This window comes from Paroedura picta, chromosome 2 (genome assembly GCF_049243985.1).
Source record: "Paroedura picta isolate Pp20150507F chromosome 2, Ppicta_v3.0, whole genome shotgun sequence".
Lineage (NCBI taxonomy): Eukaryota > Metazoa > Chordata > Lepidosauria > Squamata > Gekkonidae > Paroedura > Paroedura picta.
Genome location: NC_135370.1, coordinates 34,154,947 through 34,178,101, shown reverse-complemented (window position 1 = coordinate 34,178,101; position 23,155 = coordinate 34,154,947). Strand labels below are relative to the sequence as shown.

At 45.8% G+C, this 23,155-nt stretch overlaps 1 protein-coding gene across 3 annotated transcripts in view; it reads right to left on the bottom strand.

Annotated features, from left to right (window-relative positions):
- WIPF1 (WAS/WASL interacting protein family member 1) overlaps nt 1-23,155 on the bottom strand; it is a 104,992-nt gene that overhangs the window by 10,091 nt on the left and 71,746 nt on the right. For all 3 annotated transcript variants that reach the window (XM_077319664.1, XM_077319663.1, XM_077319666.1), the window contains 6 exons: nt 15,843-15,930; nt 8,379-8,508; nt 6,681-6,845; nt 3,011-3,790; nt 1,702-1,914; nt 716-829 (listed from right to left, as the gene is read on the bottom strand). In XM_077319664.1, coding sequence (XP_077175779.1) covers nt 716-829; nt 1,702-1,914; nt 3,011-3,790; nt 6,681-6,845; nt 8,379-8,508; nt 15,843-15,893 — 1,453 coding nt within the window. In that variant the 5' untranslated portion in view covers nt 15,894-15,930. The remainder of the gene's footprint in view (nt 1-715; nt 830-1,701; nt 1,915-3,010; nt 3,791-6,680; nt 6,846-8,378; nt 8,509-15,842; nt 15,931-23,155) is intronic.

Below are 23,155 nucleotides of genomic sequence, written 5' to 3'. Positions count from 1 at the left end.
GTGAGACTCATAGGTTGCTAGCTATGTTCTTAAGTTGTTTTTCATGCTCTATGCTGCTTATGCTTATGCTCCATGCTGCTTAGGCTATTTTAAGGGAAATTGTTGCTTCAACATAGGCAAGGATATTTTAAGTTAAGCAACGCTATGTGCTCTCAATGTATCATCAATTGTATCATCAGTTGTTTGGGTTCAGCTCTGGGGAAAAACATAGTAAAGTACATAAAAATGTCAAGATTAAAGGTTAACGACAGATGCATTCCCAATTGTGGACACTAAGAGCGATTAAAGGAGAACCCATCATTATGCTCCACTCTCATGGAGGGGTCCCCACAAGTGACTGGCCGTGCAGAGTTCTGTCCTCAGACGTGAAAATTAGATTTCAGTCTCCCATTCTAAATTACATTACATTCCACCGTGCAGTATGTTACATTACAATCCACTATTCAATTCTATTATCCCATTCCCAATCCTTATCCATTGTTCCTCTTAATATTTGTGAAACAGCCCTGAGGATGGAGACTGTCTTGGCTGTATGAGTTGGAATAGGACCAATCAGGGTGCAGCCAGCAAAGCGATGGGGGGGAGGGAGAGAGAGAGAGATCTGTGCATGCCGGTGTTCCCTAGGTCCTAGTGTCCATTGCATTCCTGGTTGCAATGGGCTTTCTTGCTAGTTAAGAAATAAAATACAATGGTCGCTTTTAACACAAAGACTTACTTCTATTGTCATTCCTTGCCAGTTTACTGGGGTAGCTCTTGTTCATGGGCACGTAAGGCTCTGGAGGTGGCAAGTCGGATAGAGGATGGAAGGAAAACCGGCTCTCCCACTCATCTGTAAAAAACAAGAAGCTTAAAAAAAACTTGTCTGTTTTCTCAGGAAGCCTTCCCCAAAGTATCAGGCTGTATAGCTTGCAAACCAACTTTTAGGCGTACGTTAAATCTGTTCTTGCAGGCCATCCTCCCAGGCAAAAAAGGTGTTAAGTGGTTCCCTTGAGAAATGAAATGCAATTAAGTCAGCATCCGGTTAACTGTACTGTTCATATTGTTACAAGAAGTCTAACTGAAATGACTCTTGCATGCCTTCCATGCCCCTCTTAAGCCCATCCTCCTACAAAAAAACCAAACCCTAAATGGCCCTTTTTCAAATGCTGGAAATATTGGGCATGATTGGAATTGGACATGATTCAGAGGCCAGTTCCTGTAGTTTATTTGTTTGATTGCTACATTTCTATAGTGCCCTCCCTTACAGTTCAGGGTGGTTTAAAACAGTGGTCCCCAACCTGCGGTCTGTGGCCCGCTGCCGGGCTGCGAAGGCCAGGGTGCCGGGCTGCGGTTCCCTCTCCCTGCTCCCCCGCAGTAAAAAACTCTCACTGCAGGAGGGGGCCTAAGGGCCCCTCCCCCTCCAGGCCAATCATTGGCCATTTGGGAGCGGGAGGCGGGTGAACATGACCATATATGGTCATATCACCCGATAAATGTTTTACAAATGCTTAAAATATATTAAAAAATTAATTAATTGCTACCCGTTTGGGAAACCCTTCCAGGACCACCAAGAAACCCCAGGTTTTCATGAAATCCTGGTTGAGAAAGCCTGATCTAAGTGACACTGGAATTCCTGTGCAGTGGATTTTCTGTAAGTGGACATCCCGAGGAAGTGGGTCATCTCCATTTGTTCTTCACTTTGTCAGAGTAACCACTACTCACCATCATAGGAAGAATCCTGGAACCCATTTCGGAGAGCTGATGACGGAGGGGGAGGCGGGGCTCCACAACCAGGCCGGTCAGGAGGGGGCGGCGGTACCGGCCCGCTTCGGAGTTTATCAAATGCTCCTCGGGAAGGTAACTGTGGAGTAGCTGGCAAGGCCCGTGAAGTGCTACCATTTCTGCTGATTGGTGGTGGTGGAGGAGGAATGGGTCCTGCAACATAGAGAGGCGAGAACAGCAGCAAATTACAACTACAGGGATGGCCGAATTGTAGTTCTCCAGATGTCCATGGGCTACAATTCCCATGAGTCCTTGCCAGCTCATGGGAATTCTAGTCCATGAACATCTGGAAAGTCACAGTTTTCCCACCCCTGCTTTACCACAGCGCAACGCCATTTTTATTTCCAGCACAGAGCATCATCGCTCACTCGCTCTCTCTGCTTATGAGCGCTCGTCAAACAAGAAGGTTTTATAGGGAGCAAAATGGAGTTGGATCCACAATGTGATCTGTGAATGGATCTCCCACCCAGTTTTGATTGGTAAAACAGCAAATGCAGGGTATGTATCAGTTGTTTGGGGCAGGGCCATAGCACAGTGGAGCAGGGCAATGCTCTACTCTGATGGTTTCCCAATTTCTAATGTTCCCCCCGAAGACTGAATAACAGCTCTGGGGGAAGTTGACAGGCAAGTGAAAGTAAAGGCACAAAGAGTGACCAAAAACAGATGAGGAAACCAGAGGAGAAGAGTTGAAGATTTTGCTCCCAGGGGGAAATGCCCCATCTTTTTAGCACCTGCTACATCTAGATCTTGTTTCTGAATATTACTTCGCACCCTGACCATTATAGAAGTCTGCCTCTTGAGATTTGTGACATCAGCCCCAGTCTGTGGACTTTAAACTCCAAATATGGGAAGTGAACCTCTCACTGTAGCCCTGAGATTTCCTTTGCCCACATGGTGGGTTTTGTGCATGAACATACACAAAATCACATTGGCTGGTCTTGTAGGACACAAAACACAAGTGTAAACGCCCAAGCTTACATGTCCCTTCCTTTAAACAGCAAGAAGGCCACTTAGAATCATAGAGTTGGAAGGGCCACATAGGCCATGTAGTCCAACCACCTGCTCAATGCAGTCAAGCATCCCTGATAAGTATCTGTCCAGCCACTACTTAAAGATGGCTAATCCCTTGACACAAGGGGACCTTTAAAGGTATGAACTGAGGCCAAGTCTTCAAACCCTTACATTAGACCACCACATCAGTTCACTTCAATAACGCTTTTACCGGACGACCAAACGTACGAAGCCTTACCTGATCTACTGGGTGGGTCTCTTACAGGAGGAGGAGGCCTCTCGTTGGGTGGGGGCGGAAGGGGTCCGGAGCGAACAGAGCCTGGCAGGCTTGGTGGCGAAGGAGATCCTAGAGACAGGTTCCTTTGAGGAAGTCGTGGCATTTCGTCGTTTCCGCCGGCTGTCGGTGGAACTGGAGGCGGGCCCGGCCGACTCGGAGGAGGGGGAGGGGGCGCCTGAGAGGCAAAAGGAGGCCGAGGTGTGGAAGGTACCGGAGGCTTGTTGTTCTGAGGGGGCGGAGGTGGCAAGGAAGGTTCTCTGTTGAGAAGGGGCCTGTTGGTCACTGGCGGAGGCGGCGGAGGCGGCTTTTCTTCTGCTGCCCTGCCTGGTGCGGGAGGAAGAGGTGGCCGGTTTGAAAAGGGAGAAGAACTACCTGACGGCGACTGGCGAATACTTCCTCCCGATCCTATGTTCCGGTTTCCTGGGAAAGGAGGCGGCGTGAGCCCTAAGCTGGCTTGCCTGGATACTGCGGGCACCGGAGGGGGTCCTCTGTTGTACAGATTCGAAAGACTCGATGGGACCGGTCTTGGTGTATTTGGCACAGGAGGGGCGCCCGTGTCAGGCTTAGAACCGGAGTCGGGTCTCGGGGGCGGCATTCGGTTTCTCTGCAGCTCTGGGGTTGCAGTTCTTTGCCCAAGAGAAGGCCCTGGAAATCTTCCTGCGCCACCCGAGGGTGAAAAGGGCTTTGCCGACGTCGCTCTTCCTCCCGGTGGGAAAACAGGCGCTCTCCCTCCTGGAGGGTCTGAAAATGCAAAGAAGATGGGTCAACACACAGAGGGGGAAAATGATATTGGAACAGCTTTCTGTAATGAACCAGGAATTAGTGTGGATGCTTGCTGAATTGTACAAACATTTGTGTCAATAGAAGCGACTAAAGTAAGACTAAAGGTAAAGGTATCCCCTGTGCAGGTACTGGGTCATGTCTGTCCCTTGGGGTGACGCCCTCCAGCGTTTTCATAACAGACTCAATACGGGTGGTTTGCCAGTGCCTTCCCCAGTCATTACCATTTTACCCCCAGTTAGCTGGGTACTCATTTTACCGACCTCAGAAAGATGGAAGGCTGAGTCAACCTTGAGCCGGCTGCTGGGACTGAACTCCCAGCCTCATGGGCAAAGCTTTCAGACTGCATGTCTGCTGCCTTACCACTCTGCGCCACAAGAGGCTCATTAAAGAAAGACTAGAGACTGGGAATCACTTTAAAAGCCCCAGCGGGGATTTTCCAGTGCACGCAAACTCTGCTTCCTCCACTTTCTTCCATGGTAGCCCCTCTGCTATTTTTTTTCCATCACCCGACTTCATACACTATTACACAGTTGCTAGCCTGCTGCAGAAACAGGTAGGACTTACACAGCAGGGAGGATTTGGTGTCTATCACCACAGAAAGAAGAAGTCTGTAAGAGAAGCTCTGGCGTGTTCAACGCTACGAGATTAAGAGGGCATCCACAAATAGCCTGTGACACAACAGATAATACCAGCTCTGAGAGACCTCGTCGCATCGATGTCGGATGAAAAGATCTCCTCACGTGTTTTAATGCCACTCCTAAGTTCAAGTTCTTACAGCGGATACATGACAGCAGATGTCACCAACATGAGTCCTGAATTGCAGAGAAATCTTAAACAGAATTATCACTCTGCATTAAGACTGTTGCATTCCCTATTCCAAAAGCCTATAAATGATCATAGAATCATTGGAAGTTGGAAGGGACCTCCAGGGTCATCTAGTCCAGGGGTAGTCAACCTGCGGTCCTCCAGATGTCCATGGACTACAATTCCCATGAGCCCCTGCTGGCAGGGGCTCATGGGAATTGTAGTCCATGGACATCTGGAGGGCCACAGGTTGACTACCCCTGATCTAGTACACCCTGCTGCACAATGTGGGAAACTCATAACGACCTGCCCGCCCACAGTGGAGAAATTCACCTCCTGACCCTAGAGTGGCAATCAGCATTTTCCTGGGCATGCAAGAAAGAGCCACAAGAGTCAAGCACTGACACAATCCCTTCTGCCCACCCACTCACAATCTGATGCTGGGAACCAAACCGGCTTGTGGGATGGAATGCATTTTGTGGTTAAACAGATACATCAGTGATTCAGATGGACAAAGTTGATGCCAGTATGGTCCCCCCCAAAATTGTACATAAGGAACACATTTTCTCATTAACATCTAACAGTACTCACTGTGGGAATTTGCATACTTTTGCTGATCCATGCAAAACCAATATGGATTGGAGTAGCAATTTGTTTATTATTATTTATTTTTTGTTTGTTGTACGTATAGTATAGCTAGGTGGTCCTAGGATGGCCTAGTGGCCAGCCAAGAGACATTCAGAGATGGTTTGCCATTCCCAGCCCCCGTTTCACGACCCCTAGTGTTCTTCTGGGGAACTGCCACCCATAACCTTGGAGGTCCCTCATCCAAATACTAGCTGGGGTTGGCCATGCTTTGCTTGTGAGATCTGACGGGATCAGGCTTTCTTGGGCTACCCAGGTCAGGGCTTTGAGTGAAAGCTAGGGTACAAATAAATAAAAATGTGTAGTTAGGTGTTTAGCACTGTAGGTCACAGGTCGAGGGCCTTCAGTCCATTGTTTGGAACATTTTTAAGAGTAGGTCTGGCCCACTGAGTGCCATGAAAAGCAGGCTACAATTATGGTGATACGAAAGACTGCAAAGTGAGAGCTAGTGAAGGAATGGGGGGAGGAGACAAAACACAGTATTTAAGCAAGATACAACTCAAAAAGGCTGTCTGTTGACTAGATTTTGATCCTGCTCTTCCTCCTAGGAATTGGGGGCAATCCTCTTCCCTTCCCTTTCCGTGGAAGGGAAAGAGAGAGGGGGAAAGAGAACACCTTCAAAGTGAAACAGAGCTCACGAAGGGCACGAACCCCGAATTGCTGATTATCAGTCTGTTGTGCTCCCCTGATGAAACTTGCACAGATTTTTGGCAGCTCTATAAAGCAGAGCTTTTCCATCTAGCCTGATTGGAAACTATGCTTGGCTTCCTTCCATTAGTATCCATGTCTTATGATTGGATATAAGCTACTTCAAGTCTTGCTGACTGGGAGGGAAAGCGGGATATAAATATTTTAAATCAGTAAATTGAGAAACGACACCATTTGTTGCTTCCTGGCTAGTGCCACTGAGGCAAATGTGAGAGGCAGGAAATTGTAGGGTACTAATAGCTAGATTTGGGTGCACTAGCAACTTAGAGACCAAGACAATGTTAGGGTTAAAAGGCTTCGATAGTCAAAACTCCTTGAAGTTTTGACCCTAAACTCTACATGGCTACTGGACTTGAATCTAGCTGTTCTAGGTGTTCTAATGCAGTCCAGCATCTGAAACTAGGGTACTAATGATGATGAACAGGGAAACTGGCCAGGGGCTTTAGAGTGAGGGGGCTTAGTGTGGGATCCATGTTGTGGAAGCAAAAAGGTCCAGGCCCAGTTCCTCCCTCAGTTATAATAGAACGTATTCCCTGGCACACTAACAGAATCAAGGAATACTCTAGGCCTGCTGTTGGCAACAAAAGACTGATTTGCATGAGTGGTGGCATATTTTCTTATCTTAGTTCTTTGGTTGATGAGGGTAATATTCCATCTCTCATAGAATGGGTCTCGATCACACTCTCCTTACCATTATCCCTGTTTGATGTAGATCTAAGCTTTGGCATCCCTGACTGGAACAGGCCTCCTAAACCAGGCGGTCCACCTCCACCGTAGCTACTGCTGCCACTGCTGCCGCCACCACCACCGCCACCGCCACCACTAAAGCCACTCCCGCTGCCACCTCCTTTAGGCTCTGCAGTTACAGAAAAGAGGGAAAAAGACAATGAATGTTAACAGAATACAACTAGTAGATTGCTTATAAACATTTTTTATTATTACTTCTGGCTTCAACTAGGGCTAGGGTGTTTTCGGTGCTGGGCCCTACCTGGTGGAATGAGCTCCCAAAAGAGCTGCAGGCCGTACAGGAACTTCTTCAGTTTCAAAGGGCCTGCAAAACAGAACTCTTCCGCCAGGCTTTTGGTCGGGGACAATGAATGATTGAAACTGACAACATCATATGGGGCCCTCCCTAAAGTAACCCCCCTCCCAAACGGGAGACGGGGAGGTAGAAACTAAGACCCGTAGCCATTGCAATTATGGAATATTTTAACCGTTTTAACTGGTTTTCAAATTGTAATTTTATACTGTGGTTGTGAACCAAGCTGAGTTGATAGCCCTGAAAGGGGTGGTATAAAAATGTAAACATAAAATATTATTATTACTTAATTGTCATGACCATCCCTTTTCAAAAGACTTAAAATAAGCAAACAGTATTGCAGTCTTTGCTTATGTGGATTCAGACACATCCAATGTCAAAGTTTCCCACTTAATAACGTAGGAATTCTTCTGGGCCATTCCGCACGACTTTAATGGGCAGAAGGCTTGCAAATTGTAAACGCTACTAATTTGCAGTTCCGCAAGATGTCGCACACAATCTGCCACACTCCTGAAACAGTCCCGCAAAAAGCGATTCGTTGATCGCTTAAAGGGAAATCGGGAAAAGTGGATTCACCCTCCGAAAAGCGCTACACTCTTGCAAACAATCTGCAACACTAGCGAAAAAGACCTGTGCGTTCCATTGTTGCAGTTCCAGCAAAGTCCCTCCCCCTGGCTCTCAACTCCGAACTTCCGGCGAAGCGATTGCCATTTTTTTTTCTCGTAGCAAGCAGAAAGCAATGAATCGGCGAGCTTCATTCACCCAGCGAGGCTTCTCCGGCTACAGTCCCTCCACAGAAGTGCTTTAAAGCTCCCCTAAGTCCCCAAGCCGAACACAGCCCCGTTTGCAAGTTCCCTTTATTTTTGGCCGAAAATTGCGCCCGTGCAGGGGGGGGGGATTTTTTTTTTCACTCGGGGGAGTGTGGCAACGATGAATCACCAGCTCACAAGCCAGCTGCCAGCTAGATGGGTCTCTACGTTAGGAAGAATCTAGGCATATTCGTTGCAACATGTGTGTGTGTGTCTTTTTAAAACTTTTCTTAAAGGGAAAGGGGCTTTCCCGGAGCATGATAACAACCGCCCATTGGCTGTTCATTTGACTGACGGCCAGGGGCGGGACAAAGCACAGGAAAAATCGCTTGCTGTCTAGTGATTTTTGCAAGACCGGAAACCTGTGGGAAATCAATGAAACACTACTGGATTCCACTAAAAAAGCAGGTATGCGTAACATTGAGATTGCACTTTTAAAAATAGCGTTTCCGCTTTGCGGGACCAATTGGCAACATTGGTCCTTGTGCGGAAAGGCCCTTCTGTGTTTCTAGCCCATTGAGCAATAGTTAGGTATACTTACTCTCAATAACTGGGGCACTTCTGTCATTGGTAACAGCCTTTTTGAGTTTTTTTCCTTTGGAAATATCTGACAGAAGAGCACTTCTCCCTGCTTGTTCTGTCCGGCTTAAAGCAGGCTTCTCTGTATTGGCCTGCAAAACAACAAAACTAAAAGCTTAGATACAATCAGAACAGAAGCGTTTAAATCTCAAAACATCTTTCACAGATGACATTGGAATTGCTTCCCCTCTTGCCTATTAACACCACAGTTGACTGCAGTTTTTCTGCCCACGTTAAGTTCTGAACACCCCGATAAATGTTCTGTATGAGTTTTTACATGAATGCACTTTTGTGCTCATTACAACACATGACATGCCATCCTACATATTCTTTTGAGGGTTTACCCTTGCCCCCAGAGGATGCTTACTTAAAAACTCACAAAAACCTTTACAATTTTTTCTTATGCATCCAAAGAGCATATACTACAATTTAGGAGCATATACTACAATTTCAGGGAGCACAAGATTCTCGATAGCTCTTCTTTGCACTTTATTTAATTCTTCTTGACACTTTATCTATTTGATGTTCACTGCCTATCCTAGGCTGCAAAACTTAGAACAAGATGAATCTGTACCATGCACCCAGTGAAACTTTTGAAATTCTCATTCGTGAACTACCTTCCACCTTGCATGGCAAGTTATTTTCCATACTCATGATCACTCTGTATGGCTGCCATGGAAAAATCATTGCTGAGGAACCAAAGCCTTGTTCCACATACCTAAAGGACTTTCCTGGATTGTGACTGTAACAATCTTTCCAAAAGACAGTTATGTTATGTGCAATTGTTAATTGGTTGTAGAGACACCACACCTTTCTCTTCTACTTATTTCACAATGTCCTCACCAACCATTATAAATTCTAATAATAGCGGTGTGTTAGGGATACAGAAGAAGAGGAAGAGGAGTTGGTTTTTATACCCTGCTTTTCACTACCTGAAGGAGTCTTAAAGCGGCTTACAATTGCCTCCCCTTCCTCTCCCCACAACAGACACCCTGTGAGATTGGTGGGGCTGAGAGAGTTCTGACAGGAATGCTCTGTGAGAACAGTACTATCAGGGCTGTGACTAGCCCAAGGTCACCCAGTTAGCTGCATGTGGAGGAGCAGGGAATCAAACCCAGCTCACGAGATTAGAAGTTGCCGCTCTTAACCATTATACTATAGACAGAAATATAGGAGAAAAGTTGCTGGTCTTGACCAAAAAGACCACTGAAGATGTTTCTGTATGCCAGACAGAGTTTGTCTAGCATTTCTGCTAAATATGCCAAGAAAGGGAGTCAAGAGGCTCAGAGACTTGGAGAGGCACAAGAAATAAAGTAGTGGAATAAAACCTGATTTTTTTGTACCCAATTTACAATCGTCTACTCTTCCTCTCCCAACAACAGACACCGTGAGAGGTAGGTGAAGCTAAGTGAGCTATGAAAAAACTATGAACATGTGGAGGAGCGGCAAATCAAACCTGATTCCCCAGATTAGATAATTTTATGGATTCAAGTAATTATCTCCATAGCAGTAATGGATGGCATAATTTTCTTTTGAGCTACTCAGTATTCAAGATTCATATAGCAGGCTTTCTCAACCGGGGTTTTGTGAAATCCTGGGGTTTCTTGATGGCCCTGGAAGGGTTTCCTGAATGGGTAGGAGTTAATCATTTTTTATATATTTAAAATTTGTTAAACATTTATCGGGTGATATGACCAATATGGTCAAGGTTGACCTGCTTACTAGATAGGCCTGTTGCTCTAGGATTCACCCAAAACGTTAAGGTAAAAACACAGAATTGGGAGTGAATCCTAGAACCCGAAGTGACCTCACGGTCCAAGTGTTAATCCTTCCCTCCATTTGGCTCTTGAGAAGCAGTAGAAGTAGCAGGGTAGGTGGTAAGTCTGTTTCCTTTAGATCTGGGTAAGAGCAATTGCAGCAGAGGATCATGGGTAGTTAATAGGGCTGCCACCTCAGGTGGCAAAACAGCCTGAGCTCCCATGGTTGGCATCCGTCCTGGAAACAGAAATCGACATCTTCTGAGAGCAGCAAAAGCAAGGGCTGCCAAGTGGTTGGCTTTGGAAGGCCTGCTGTTTTAGAAAAAAAAAAATCAGAATTTGCTTCCGTAGACTCCTTTTCTTTTACTCCTACTGTCCCCGAACAGGATGTCCTGGATATATTTGCAAGGGAATAAAACAGTTGATGACAACAGTTTGATTCAAACCACTTCAAAGGTACACAGCATCCTGCAGCCCGCATTTAAAGTTTGCTGTGGCTTGCCTTTAAAACAGAAAAGGTTGCCGTCCAGTGATACGTTTAACAGAGAAAAATAAAAAGCATACACGAAGCAGCTTAAATTTTCCCAGATGTTCAAAACTTGACTCATGCTTGTTCGAGATTCCACTAAGCAAGCATATTCCCCCCCTCCCCCCAGCACAATCATTTAGGAGATTTCCGTTCTAGATTTTTCCCCACTTTTTCATTAAAAAAAATATTTATATTCCACCCGTCCTACAAACAGCTGAGGGCAGCACACAGTTCCCCTTTCCACATTTTATCTCCACAATCACCATGACCGTTTATGCACTGGAGGTTTCATGCCGGGCTGCAGGCTGGAGTTTTAGTTAGGGCAGGTTGCCCCACATCTTCCTGCACCCACATGGGGGAGCATTTGGCCTGGTGCACCTCATCCCCCCCCCCCCCCCCGATTTGTGCTCCTGCACGGGAGCTGGGGCAGTGAAGTTCCCAGTGCCTAAACAGTATATGTGAGGTGCATCAGACAGAGCTAGATCAATTAGACTAAGACCACAACAAACTTTATTGCTGAGTGAGGACCAAAAGCTCAGTCTCTCCAGTTCTGCTTCAACAGTCTCATATACCACAATCAAAACAACACTTGCTGATATTGAGGTGGAGGAACAGATGGTGGTGGAAGGGGGTTGATTTGCAGAGACAGACCAGAAAATGTGGTACTTATCACCTAAATAGTTCCAGAGGGCTGCCATGTTTTGGGGGATATGCGTTTTCAAGAGTCAAAGCTCCCAAAGGGAATCTTGGTGGTCTTTCAGGTTCTACTGGACTCAAATCTAGCTGATTGTCAACTTTGCATCAGGAGGTGGAGAGGTGCCTACTAACAGCTCCCCTTAGATTTCTGTAATGTGTTGTCCTAGATCTGTTATTCAGAATCTTCTGTTAGAGAAATCTGCAGGCCTTGACTGCTTGAGCACAGTGTGGCTGAATTAGCATGCTGATGTTATATTATTTCAGGTAGTGCCAGCTTCGGAGGGAAGATGGCATGGAGGAGCCTGATCTTTACAGATCTCAAATGCTAAGCAGGGTCAATATTTGTATGGGAGGGGGACTGTGCCAAGGAAGGCAATGGCAAATCACCTCTGCTTCTCACTTGCTTTGAAAGCCAGAGACATATAAAGTGCTCCACGAAACTCCCAATCTGAAGAACAGGGTAGTGTAGGCAGTCAGCAAACTTTTACAATTAAAAGTCCTAAACTTCTACACGATTTAGGACAAGAGATCAACAAACAGCTAGTATAAAAAATCTATTTGCATGAGAAGAAGTAGAGTTGGTTCTTATATGCCACTTTTCTCTACCAGAAGGAGTTTCAAAGCGGCTTACAATCCCCTTCCCCTTCCCCTCCCCACAACAGACATCCTGTGAGGGAGGTGGGGCTGAGAGAGCCCTGATATTCCTGCTCAGTCAGTGCTGTGGCGAGCCCAAGGTCACCCTGCTGGCTGCATGCAGAGAAGGAGCAGGGAATCAAACCCTGCTCGCCAGATTAGAAGTCCACACTCCTAAGCACTACACCAAGTTGAAAGCATGCAACTTAACTTTAACTGACCTATTTACAAAGTTTCCACAGTCTGAACACTGGTTAAGTGGGGTTTTTTGGGTTTTTTTTTAGGGAAGTGGCATATGCAAAGTCTCAAAACAAGCAAAAAACATACCAGTGTGCCTTGTAAGGTTGTTTTAGTGCATTTGCACAATTCCTCTCTGTTGTGTGTAAAGCATATCTTGGTGTAGTGGTAAAGAGCATCAGCCTCTAATCTGGTGAGCCAGGTTCGATTCCCCATTTTTCCTTCACATACAGCCAGCCTGCTGACCTTGGCCTAGTCACAGTCCTGCTAGAGCAGTTCTCTCAGAGCTCTCCCAGCCTCACCTACCTCACAGGTCAGTTGTGGGGAGAGGAAGGGAAGGTGATTATAAGCCACTTTGAGATTCCTTCAGGTACAGAAAAGCGGAGGATAAAAATAAGCTCCTCTTCTGAACATGTAGTTTATCACTTGATGATATTTAAGTGACACTGGAGGAAACAAAATGGAAAAAAAACAGGGAACACAAAACAGTTCTTCTTCTTCTTATTCTCATGGTTCCCATGACAACTATTGGCCTGTCCCAGGCTGCAATGCACACGCACTAGTTCCTGCCTTCTGTACCATGTGATATGGTGGGGAACTAGAGATTTCCTTATGAAAATTGTTAACCTCTTCCTGTAAGAGGATGTTTCTGAAGCCTTGAAGATAAGTTGTGGTAAGACAACCACACTGAAAAACTTCACTAGCCTAGGATGATACAGATACTTATAGGCCAGCATGATGTAGTTAAGAGTGGTGGGCTCTAATCTGGAGAACTGGGTTTGAACTGAATCCAGGGTATAGTCTGCACAGGGCTTTTTACCCACTCCCAAATCATATAAATCCCTGCAGTCTACACTGAATTCGATTTGCATTTTGATTTGGGGCACTTAAAATTTTCCCTCTGCAACATGCATGATTGATTCGTGATGACCCTACCTTTCCCTCCGTAATATCCTGGAGTGGGTATAAAACTCGATATTTGAAAAACTGCCATGAGCAAATATGTAGATATCTCCTTTTTGCAAATTAACTTACTGCTCGGTGTCGGGTCCTAGCAGAGTATAATTGCAGCAGGAGCAGTCAAACTAGGGATTGAGGGCCCTCCCCCACAGTGGAAAGGGGTGTCATTCTGAGTATCCTTAAAGAGGGAAAAGGGGGGAGGAGAGAGGCTACAGCTGTGTTTCATGGGTGAGGAAGGCACTGCATGGGACACTTGAAAACATGGGGTTCGTATCATAAGCTACATGTGCTACATGGATAAACCAGTCCTCCTGTGACCCATAAATCTCAAGGACTCTATCTCCCTAGATGACCCTATGTGCCAGTTATGCTCCCCTGGTCAGATTCTCTTTGCCACCTAGGGGTGTCTGCCTGTTCTCCACCAGAGCTTTTACTTTCTTTTTAGTTACTCCCAATTCATGGAAAAGATAATGAGCAGGTATTTATAGAGGTAATGGGTAGGCTTCCCCCGGGCACTTTGAAAGAAATGTAAGACAGTTGCATTTGCTACAGCTTTTAATAAGGTTTGCTAATTAGGTATTCAATGCTAATTTTCTATTTTTTTTTACGATCTGGTTGTAAGCTTCCTTGAGGCAAGAATATAGGAAAAATTGGAGTGTAAATGTTTTAAATAAATCAATGAAATACTGTGTAAGCCTGTGCTTTATTTCCATCCATGTGAGTGGATCCCCTTTTATTAAAAAAAAAAAGTGTTTAGTGACCAATTCAGACAATTTGAATGGAATCTGATTAATTCACTAAAGATTAATGTCATAAGATTTTTACAATTGCAGTGCTCTGCTGTGGAGTAAAGACAGAGATAAATATTTAAACTTCAGAAAACATACGTTTTTACATAAGCACTTGGCATGCATAAAATACCAAACCCTACAAAACATTTTTTCCCCATGGGACCCAATGAGAGTGGGAGAAGAAATTACTGCCATCAAAAATGATGCAAACAGCACTCCCATGACATGTTCCAAGGGTGGCGAAACTGGCTCTCCAGGTGTCTGTGAACTACAATTCCTATGAGCCCCTGCCAGTATCTGGCGCATGGGAATTGTAGTCCACGGACATCTGGAGAACCACAGTTTGGCCACCCCTGGAAAGGCCACCCCTTTTCTCACCATATTTAGGCACATTCATATGACATAGATCATTGTGTGGGAGGGGGAAATTTGCCATATAACTGGTTGTCACTGACAGGAAAAAGTACACTGTGATAATGCCACATTTTATGACAAATGTTCCCAACATTTCTGGGAGACAAGAGTAACTCATCTCAGAGATGCCAGTTAAGGAACTTGCTGCAGGGATGACATTATGGCAATATTGCCATGACATATGGAAATCATATCTGTTCCCAGTCCATATAGTGGTATCCACAATATTATTTCTATACTGACCTACGTAGCAGAAACAGAAAGCAGTCTTCTTTCCCATTTCAGTTTCCCCCCCCCCTCTCTCCCAGCAGCAGAGAGATCAATGCCATCATTTGATTTGTGGTTCAGCCAAATTTAGTATATGGGAATAATTTCTTAAACAAAGGAATCACAGGGTTCAAAACATAGAAAAGCAAATACAATGATCTAATGCAGCCTTTTTCAACTTTTTTACCCTTGAGAAACCCCTAAAACATTCTTCAGGCTTTGAGAAACCCCAGAAGTGGCGTGATCATACAGAATATGGTTGGGAAGCATAACTGTGTACACACTCACCTGTGTACACACTCACCTTTCCCACCCCTTGGCCATTTTTGGGAGGGGGCCTTGACATGACCATATATGGTCATATCAACTGATAAATGTTTAACAAATTAAAAAAAAATAATTAACTTCCACTGGTTCGGGAAGCCCTTCCAGGGCTGTCAACCCAAGATTTCACGAAACCCTGGTTGAGAAAGCCTGTCTTAATGTTTATGGCTCAAATGATTGGTACTTTCTTACTCTAAAAAGAGAAACATGACAAAGAGCAAAACAAGAAATTTCTCTTCCACAGTGAACTGCATCCTACCCCAATCCTCCCACTCCACTGAGAAAAAGCTGAATTATAGAGACTTCCTCCAACTTCTGTTGGAGCTCTTCTGTTGATGGACAGACCTGCCTGAGGAAGGCTCAGGGAATGTTGGTGGTAGCCCCACTTTCATTGTAATACGTAGTTCCATATGTGCACATTCTAAAAAAGAGTCATCATCATTACAAGTACAAGTACAAGTACAAGTACAAGTACAAGTACAAGATATAGGCTAGATATCAGGAAAAAGATTTTCACAGTCAGAGTAGTTCAGCAGTGGAATAGGCTGCCTAAGGAGGTGGTGAGCTCCCCCTCACTGGCAGTCTTCAAGCAAAGGTTGGATACACACTTTTCTTGGATGCTTAGGGCTGATCCTGCGTTGAGCAGGGGGTTGGACTAGATGGCCTGTATGGCCCCTTCCAACTCTATGATTCTATGATTCAATGATTCTATCTATTTTACCCAATAGGAAATGGGTTTCATTCCCATGGGACAAATCAACTATTCCATGCAGTGGATAGATTCTATGGAAGATTCAAAATTAAAAGTTGGAACTTACCACGGCCAGTGTCGGGGGAGGCGGAGGAGCTGGAGGAGGAGGGACAGGCATGGTCTAAATTTGAAACTCCCTTCTACAGCAGTGAAACCTGTTAAGGAACATCATCACACATGTAATTTTCCAAAAAATCAAGTTACAGGCTTACTATAGTTTTGCAAGCATGAATTAATATTACATAAAATGAAATCATGATTCATGTGCTAACTAGATGGTAGGGTTGCCAGGAAGGGTGTAGGAAGGGTCAACTAGTGGAAAATGCCAATTTTAGTCTGCATCCAACCCTAAATCTTGATGTAATCTTGCCTTAACAGATTTGTTATCAAAACTGTTATCTACAAACAGACTAGACTGTTGTCTGCAGAAATAAGAGGGTTACCGAAATACCTGGAGGCAAGCCAGCACTTGCATTTACAACGGGGAAATGTGATTTAAGTTTATGCAACAGTCTCTCCCCCTCCTATAATTTCCACAGAAAAACTCTGAAGAACAACAGAACAATTATTTTTTAATCGAAATATTATCTCTTCACATATGGAACACTCTACAGTTGACTCTTTCTGACATTCATCAGATATAGTATTTCTAGTCACAATTCTACCCCGAAGGATTAGCATCTGTAATACGTTTAGTAGAATTTGCTCAACTTCCCGTGAAAAAAATGGTCAACAGGAAAAATTACTTCTCGCTGCAAACCACAATCATCCTGTCCCACCCACCACACACCTCTAGATGCAATGGCCTATGGAGTTACTATGTTACACAGCTAGAAGCCCCAGACTACAAAAACCCTGAATGGTATCAATTTGTTTCATCAAAGCGGCAAAATAAAGGTTAAAAATTGTTTTGACTTTCCCACCTATTTCTTAGAAGGCCTACCCATTGTTAAGTCAGCGTGCAATGATTTTAGTGTCAGTAAATCCCTTTCTTTTAAAAAGGCAAATATTATTTTAACAGCATCTTCTTTAAATGCTATATGAGAAGATCACTAGGATAATTATGGGCAGTATCTTGGCAAGAACATCACATTTGTTCAAAGTTTTGAGGTAAAACAGCAAGAAGAAGGAGAAGAAGGAGAAGGAGAAGAAGAGTTGGTTCTTATATGCCACTTTTCTTTACCCAAAGGAGTCTCAAAGCAGCTTACAGTCACCTTCCCTTTCTTCTCCCCACAACAGACACCCTGTGAGGTAGGTGAGGCTGAGAGAGCCCTGAGATCATTGCTTGGTCAGAACAGCTTTATCAGCGCCGTGGCGAGCCCAAGGTCACCCAGCTGGCTGCATAAGGAGGAGCAGGGAATCAAACCCAGTTTTCCAGTTTAGAAATCCACACCCCTAACCACTACGCCAAGCAAGATCTGAGTCTAGTAGCACTTTAAACAACAACATTTCCCAGGTATAGGCTTTCCGAGAATTAAAGCTGACCGAGAATTAAAGCCAGAGAGCTTCGATTCTTGAAAGCTTAAACTCTGGAAATCTTGTTGGTTTTTAAAGGTGCTACTAGATTCAAATTTTGCTCTTCTACTGCAGCCAAACATGGCTACCCCCTGCAATTATCCCAAGGGACAACAGTGACTTCTGGTCCTTTAAAACTAAGCCCTTGAAGCATAAACTTGCAGAAAAATAAATGACTAACAAATGCACCACTCGCTTTCTAGAATTACAATGATGCATCTTCATGAAAAAGAAATTCAGGATAATTTCTAACTGCAGAGTGGTGCATTTAATACTTCTGTACACAGATATTTTAAAAATACATGTAAGTTATAAAGATGCATGCTGTTGTCATATTATACCAGTCCATTCAGTATAATGCCTTCAGTTAGAACATGTTTCATTGGCTAAATCAGATATTTTGAACCAGATATGTATATTATACCTGTTTCCTACTTACTACCCTCCCCATCCCAAAATCTCCTAGGACCCATCCTTTGACAAGTCAAAACCTGCTTTTTGTCATCAGCTCATGAAGTATCTTTTAAAAATTGACTTCTCAGTTCTCCAGTCAGGTTTTGATTTTATACTATAGCCAAAATAGTCTATGCCAACAAACACCAGAATAAAGATGCATGCAAACAGGAATGAGGTTATGCATGCTTAATAACCCCTATCACCTTCAATAGAACCTCTATGTGTTGCATGGATATCAAAAACAAAATCTGGGCAGACTGAAGCTTTGCTTTGTCCTCAACCTTTGCACAATCTCTGACTGTAATTGATCTACGTATCGCGACCCCAATCTTTGCCCAAGAGCAACTATGTGCTTTTCTGGCCTTTAAAGACAGAACAGAACTAGAAAAAAGTGAGACAGCATAATAAATTCAGGCAAGTAACCATGTTGGTCTCAAGCAGTGGTTCCCAAACGTTTTGGGGCTACTGCTCCTTGGCTCACAGCCCACATCCCTAGTGCCCCCCCCCCACATCCATATGAACACCTTTCCTGGTTTAGGTCTACCGCAAATTCAAAACAGACTATATTGCCTTCATTTCTGGTTGTTGTGTAGCAGCTATATTTTAGTCTGGGAAAAAATATTAAAGTTCTTTGCAAAAGTCATTTGTAAAAGCCACTTTGGATCCTCATTGGAGAGAAAGACGGGGAAAGAGAGAGAGAAAGAGAAGCAAGCGATGGAAAATCCCATGGCCAGGAGCCAGGAGGAGGTTTTTCCAGCCTCCCAAAGATAGAGGCCTTTGGGGAAGTGTTGCCAATCCTGGGTTAAGAAATTCCTGGAGATCTGGTGTGGAGCCTGGGAAGGAGCAGGAGCATCTGAAGCTGTTGTTTTCTTCAAGAAGCTAAGCAGGTCAAGCACTGGGATGGAAAACCACCAAGGAAGTCCAGGTTTTCTACTACCCAGAGGCAGGGCAATGGCACACCACCTCGGAACATCTCTCGGTAGGAAAACGCAGCAACAAGAAGAAGAGTCAGATTGTGTCCCCCCTACTGCCCCCAAATTCCTGGGCCGTTCTGCCACCCCAAGGTGTCTACAGCTGTCTAAAGCAATTAAACAAAGTTTGCATCCAGTGGAACCTTTAAGGCTAACAAATTTTAATTCTGGGTATAGGTTTTGTGGGAATGAACTTCTGGGCTTCATTTGTGCGATTTGGGCCACATATACACATTGGGATTATCTGGCCTAGTTTAAAGTTGCCCTTCCACATACTGAAAGAGCCCAGCGCACTGTACAGGTGTTTATAGTTCAACAAGAGTGAAGTGCATTTGAGTCCCGCTAAAATCAAAGCAACTGAACTAGGTTGTCAAAATACCCCAAATATCTGTAGTGTTTATAGCTATGAGAATCAAACATGGAACTAGCTGGCCACTTGTGATCAGCCCTCCCAATTTTTTTCTTTAAAGATCAATTCAGAAGTGTGTTTGAAGAAACTGGGTTGATTAAACAATCCTGGGAGAAAGGAGGGGTTCCCACCCTCTGGGTGGTCACTGGAGAGCTCATGCTATTGATCAGGAGTGGCCAAGCTGTGGTTCTCCAGATGTCCATGGACTATAATTCCCGTGAGCCTCTCCCAGTACTGGCAGGGGCTCATGGGAATCGCAGTCCATACATATCTGGACAGTCACAGTTTGGCCATTTCTGCTCTAGATCAGTGGTCCCCAACCTACGGTCCGCGGCCTGGTGCCGGGCCGCGAAGGCCAGGGCACCGGGCCGCGGTTCCCTCTCACCGCCCCCCCCCCCGCAGAAAAAAACTTCCCAGGCCGCAAACTTGCAGCCCGGGAATCTTCTTACTGCGGGAGGGCGGGGAGAGGGAATCAGGGCCGCGCATGCGTGCTGCTCGGTCGAAATCGCGCATGGGAGAAAGTGCCGCGCATGCATTATTTCGGCCTCACAGCGCACATGTGCACATGCGCGGCCCAGCCGCGCGGGCACAATGCGCGGGCGTGGCCCTCGCCCTGCCGGTCCCCAGCCAAAAAAAGGTTGGGGACCACTGCTCTAGATGACCCCCCCTGCCCCCCAAGTTCCATCCCCAGAATCTTCAGATATTTCCTAATTCAGAACTGGCAACCCTATAGGACATTTTATAATGTCACCCACTTTCCTTGTTCTAAATTTGAACTTGGCCTACTGAGGAAAAACAAGCATGTTGTTCTCCCATAAGTCAAATGTCAGTTCTGGAAGGAATGAGGCTACCCCAGACTAGACCAATCTTGGAAGTCAAGCAGTGTCAGCTCAGGCTAGTATTTGGATGAGAGACTCCAAAGAATACGAGGGCTGTGACATGGAGTTAGGGGACGGCAAACCACCTTTGATTCTCTGTTGCCTTTAAGGGGTCGCCGTGTCAGCTGTGACTTGATGACACTTTCCACCACCAATTTAGGGGAATAAAAATGGTGTTTTTAAAGGGGAAGGATTAAACAGCCTTTCTCTCACTGCCAGTTATGAGACCTGGTTCACCCACCTTCCCCATCCACAACATGGCGACTTGTTAAAGACAAATGCGAGAGGACCAAACATTTCTCTCTCTCGTCTCTGTTATATATATAGATATAGATGGGTGTCAGCCATTTCAAAACAAGCATCACCTCCATAGCTAAATTATTAACTGACTCATAAATCTCCTTGTATCTGTCCTGTATGACACTGCAGGATTGCAGACCCTATAAGCAACTTCCACCTGATCGACCATTTTAAAAGAGGCATTCTAGAGGCAATCAACTGTGGCTGGAACGTGGAAGTCAGAAGCAGAAAGCTCACTGGGGTTACTAATTTCCTGCCTGATTAATTTCCAAGCAAAGAAAGAGGAAGGCCAAAACACCAGTGCAAGATTAACACCCCTCTCACCGGGAAGCTAATAGAACTTAGCAGGGGAAAATATTAAGTCGATGGCTAAAGGGGGGCATTTTCCTCCATGCTATTTTCGATCTCTAGCATGAAAGCAGTCGAAGACAACGTACCAGGGACAAGTTAGCAATGCACGACGCATGCACAAAGAAACAGCGGATCAAGAATACAGAACATCAGGCTCAGAAATTTGAGTAACAAGAGAAATGAGAAAGAAAACGCCAAGTGGCAGCTGAGAATGTTCAGTCACCACTCAGAGAGGGGCACCTCAGGGAAGAACAGAAAGATGCATTCGCCATCTCCACTGCTCAATCACAAATATAACCCTTGGAGAGAAAAAAGCACGGCAGCATAACATGACCTCCATCACCAACCCCACAAACGCGCCCACATTTCCTTCTCAGCATGGCGTATTTCCCATGTACATTCAGCAGGACGCAGAATACAGCATTGTTCCATTTGCCCAAAGATGAATTGTGCAACTTAAAAACAAAACATACAACTGGGGTATACTTTGCAGGATTCACATAGCTATTCCTGCACTTTAGGCACAAAGTGAAATGCACATTCCAAATCAGTGGTCTCCAAGCTTTTTATCACCAGGGACTGGTCAACGCTTGACAATTTTACTGAGGCCCGGGGGGGGGGGGTAGTCTTTTGCCGAGGGACGTTGCCGCCTGAGCCCCTGCTCCACTTGCTTTCCCGCCGGTGCCCCTGACTTCCCGCCACCCACTGGGGGGCGCTGCCAGCAGCAGCTGCGCAGTGCCACACCGAGGGGGAGCCCCAGCCATGGTGGCCGCTGGAGAGCACCAAAGGTGAGCCAGCAGCAGTGTGACAGGGCAGCCCCCGAGGCAGCAGCCAGGGAAAGGACGAGGAGGATCTGCGGCCCAGTACCGGTCCCCGAACCGGGGGTTGGGGACCACTGTTCTAAATTATCGCTATATCAGTGAGAATGGAGAGCTTGGTACGCTGGTGCAGCTTCCATACGTTATAAAAACAACAAGGTCCAATAGTGAGAAGACCAAGAGGATAGCTCAGTTAACACCATATCCTCCTTTCTTTTTCCCCTTTGTCTCTGGAATATATTCAGTGGTTTACACTGAGAACCCAAACATAAGAGTCATAGGTATTGTTCTTCTAGAACAGTGGTTCTCAACCGCTCTGAGTTGGCAACCCCAACTGCGGCAGGGGCGGGGTCAGCGTATGCACGCACACAGGGAGTGTGCACACGACACAGGCGTACAACAGTCAGGTGGCGTGGAGGCGGCCATTGGCGTGGCTACTCCGTTGCCGGCCGCTGCCTGCCACCACTGCGGCAGCAACCAACCTAGGGACCCCCAGAAGGGGCCAGGCGACCTCAAAAGGGGTCCCGGCCCACAGGTTGAGAACCACTGTCCTAGAGCATTACTTTCTGTAGTTACCTATCACATGAAGAAGGTTCTTAGTCAGGTGATAAACCTGCCCATAATAGTTGGCCTGCAGAAGACCACAGTATAGCACTAGAGAATACTTTTTTCATGTACCCTACAAAGCACCAAGCAGTGAGAAATAGTACCTTTTCTTTTAGGATGTGTTTATACAGGTAGAAGATTGGCAAAGACTGAAGGGTCCCACAGAACTGGATGTTAACTAGAAGAATTAGAATAGCATCTCTGATGCCTAAGATCACAGCTATCCTGGGCCTATTCTTCACACAATAGATAATGCACTTTCATTACACTTTAGAAGTAGATTTTCCTGTTCCACAGAGGAATATCCAGCTGCCAAAGCACATTGAAAGTGCATTATCCTATGTGTGCAGAATGGGCCCTGGTATATCCTAAGGCCAAGCTTATACATAATGCTGCCTATTGGAGTCTCCTTTAAATAGCTTCTACAGGGAAAGGAAGCAGTGTGGCAGCATGCTTTAAAGCAGCGGTTCGCAACCTTTTTTGCATTGCAAACCGCTGCCAAGGGGTGTGGGGAGAGGGTGACCCAGGGCCCTGCGCATGCGTGGAAGCCCCCATGCATACGTGCATGCGTGGACCAGGCGTGCATGCATGTTTATGCCCGGCGGGGCCGCAAACACACACGTGCATGAGTTTTGCACATGCGCGTTTGCGCTCCCAGTGGGGTGCAAACATGCATGTGCTGCGGCTCTGCGCATGAGTGCATGCACGAAACTGCTGTGCGTGTGCATCTGCAGCCCCACCAGGCGCAAATGCGCATGCACGACTGTTCCGTGCATGCATTTTTGCACTGGCGGTGTGCTGGTGGCCTCGCTTCCCTCTCCCCCCCCCCTCCTGGAGCAAGATGCTTGCTGAGCTGCAAGTTAATCGGCCGCTTCAGTGACCGATTTGTTCGCGGGCTGGCAAGCTTCTCGCTGTGGGGATGGGGTGGGAGGAGGGAGCCGCGGCCCAGTGCCAAGGCTTTCGCGGCCTGACACCAAGCCGCAGCCCGGGGGTTGGGGACCACTGCTTTAAAGCATAATCATAACAGCAATGCACATGTAAATTACCTGAGCCATGAGTGAGCAAACAACTTTTCA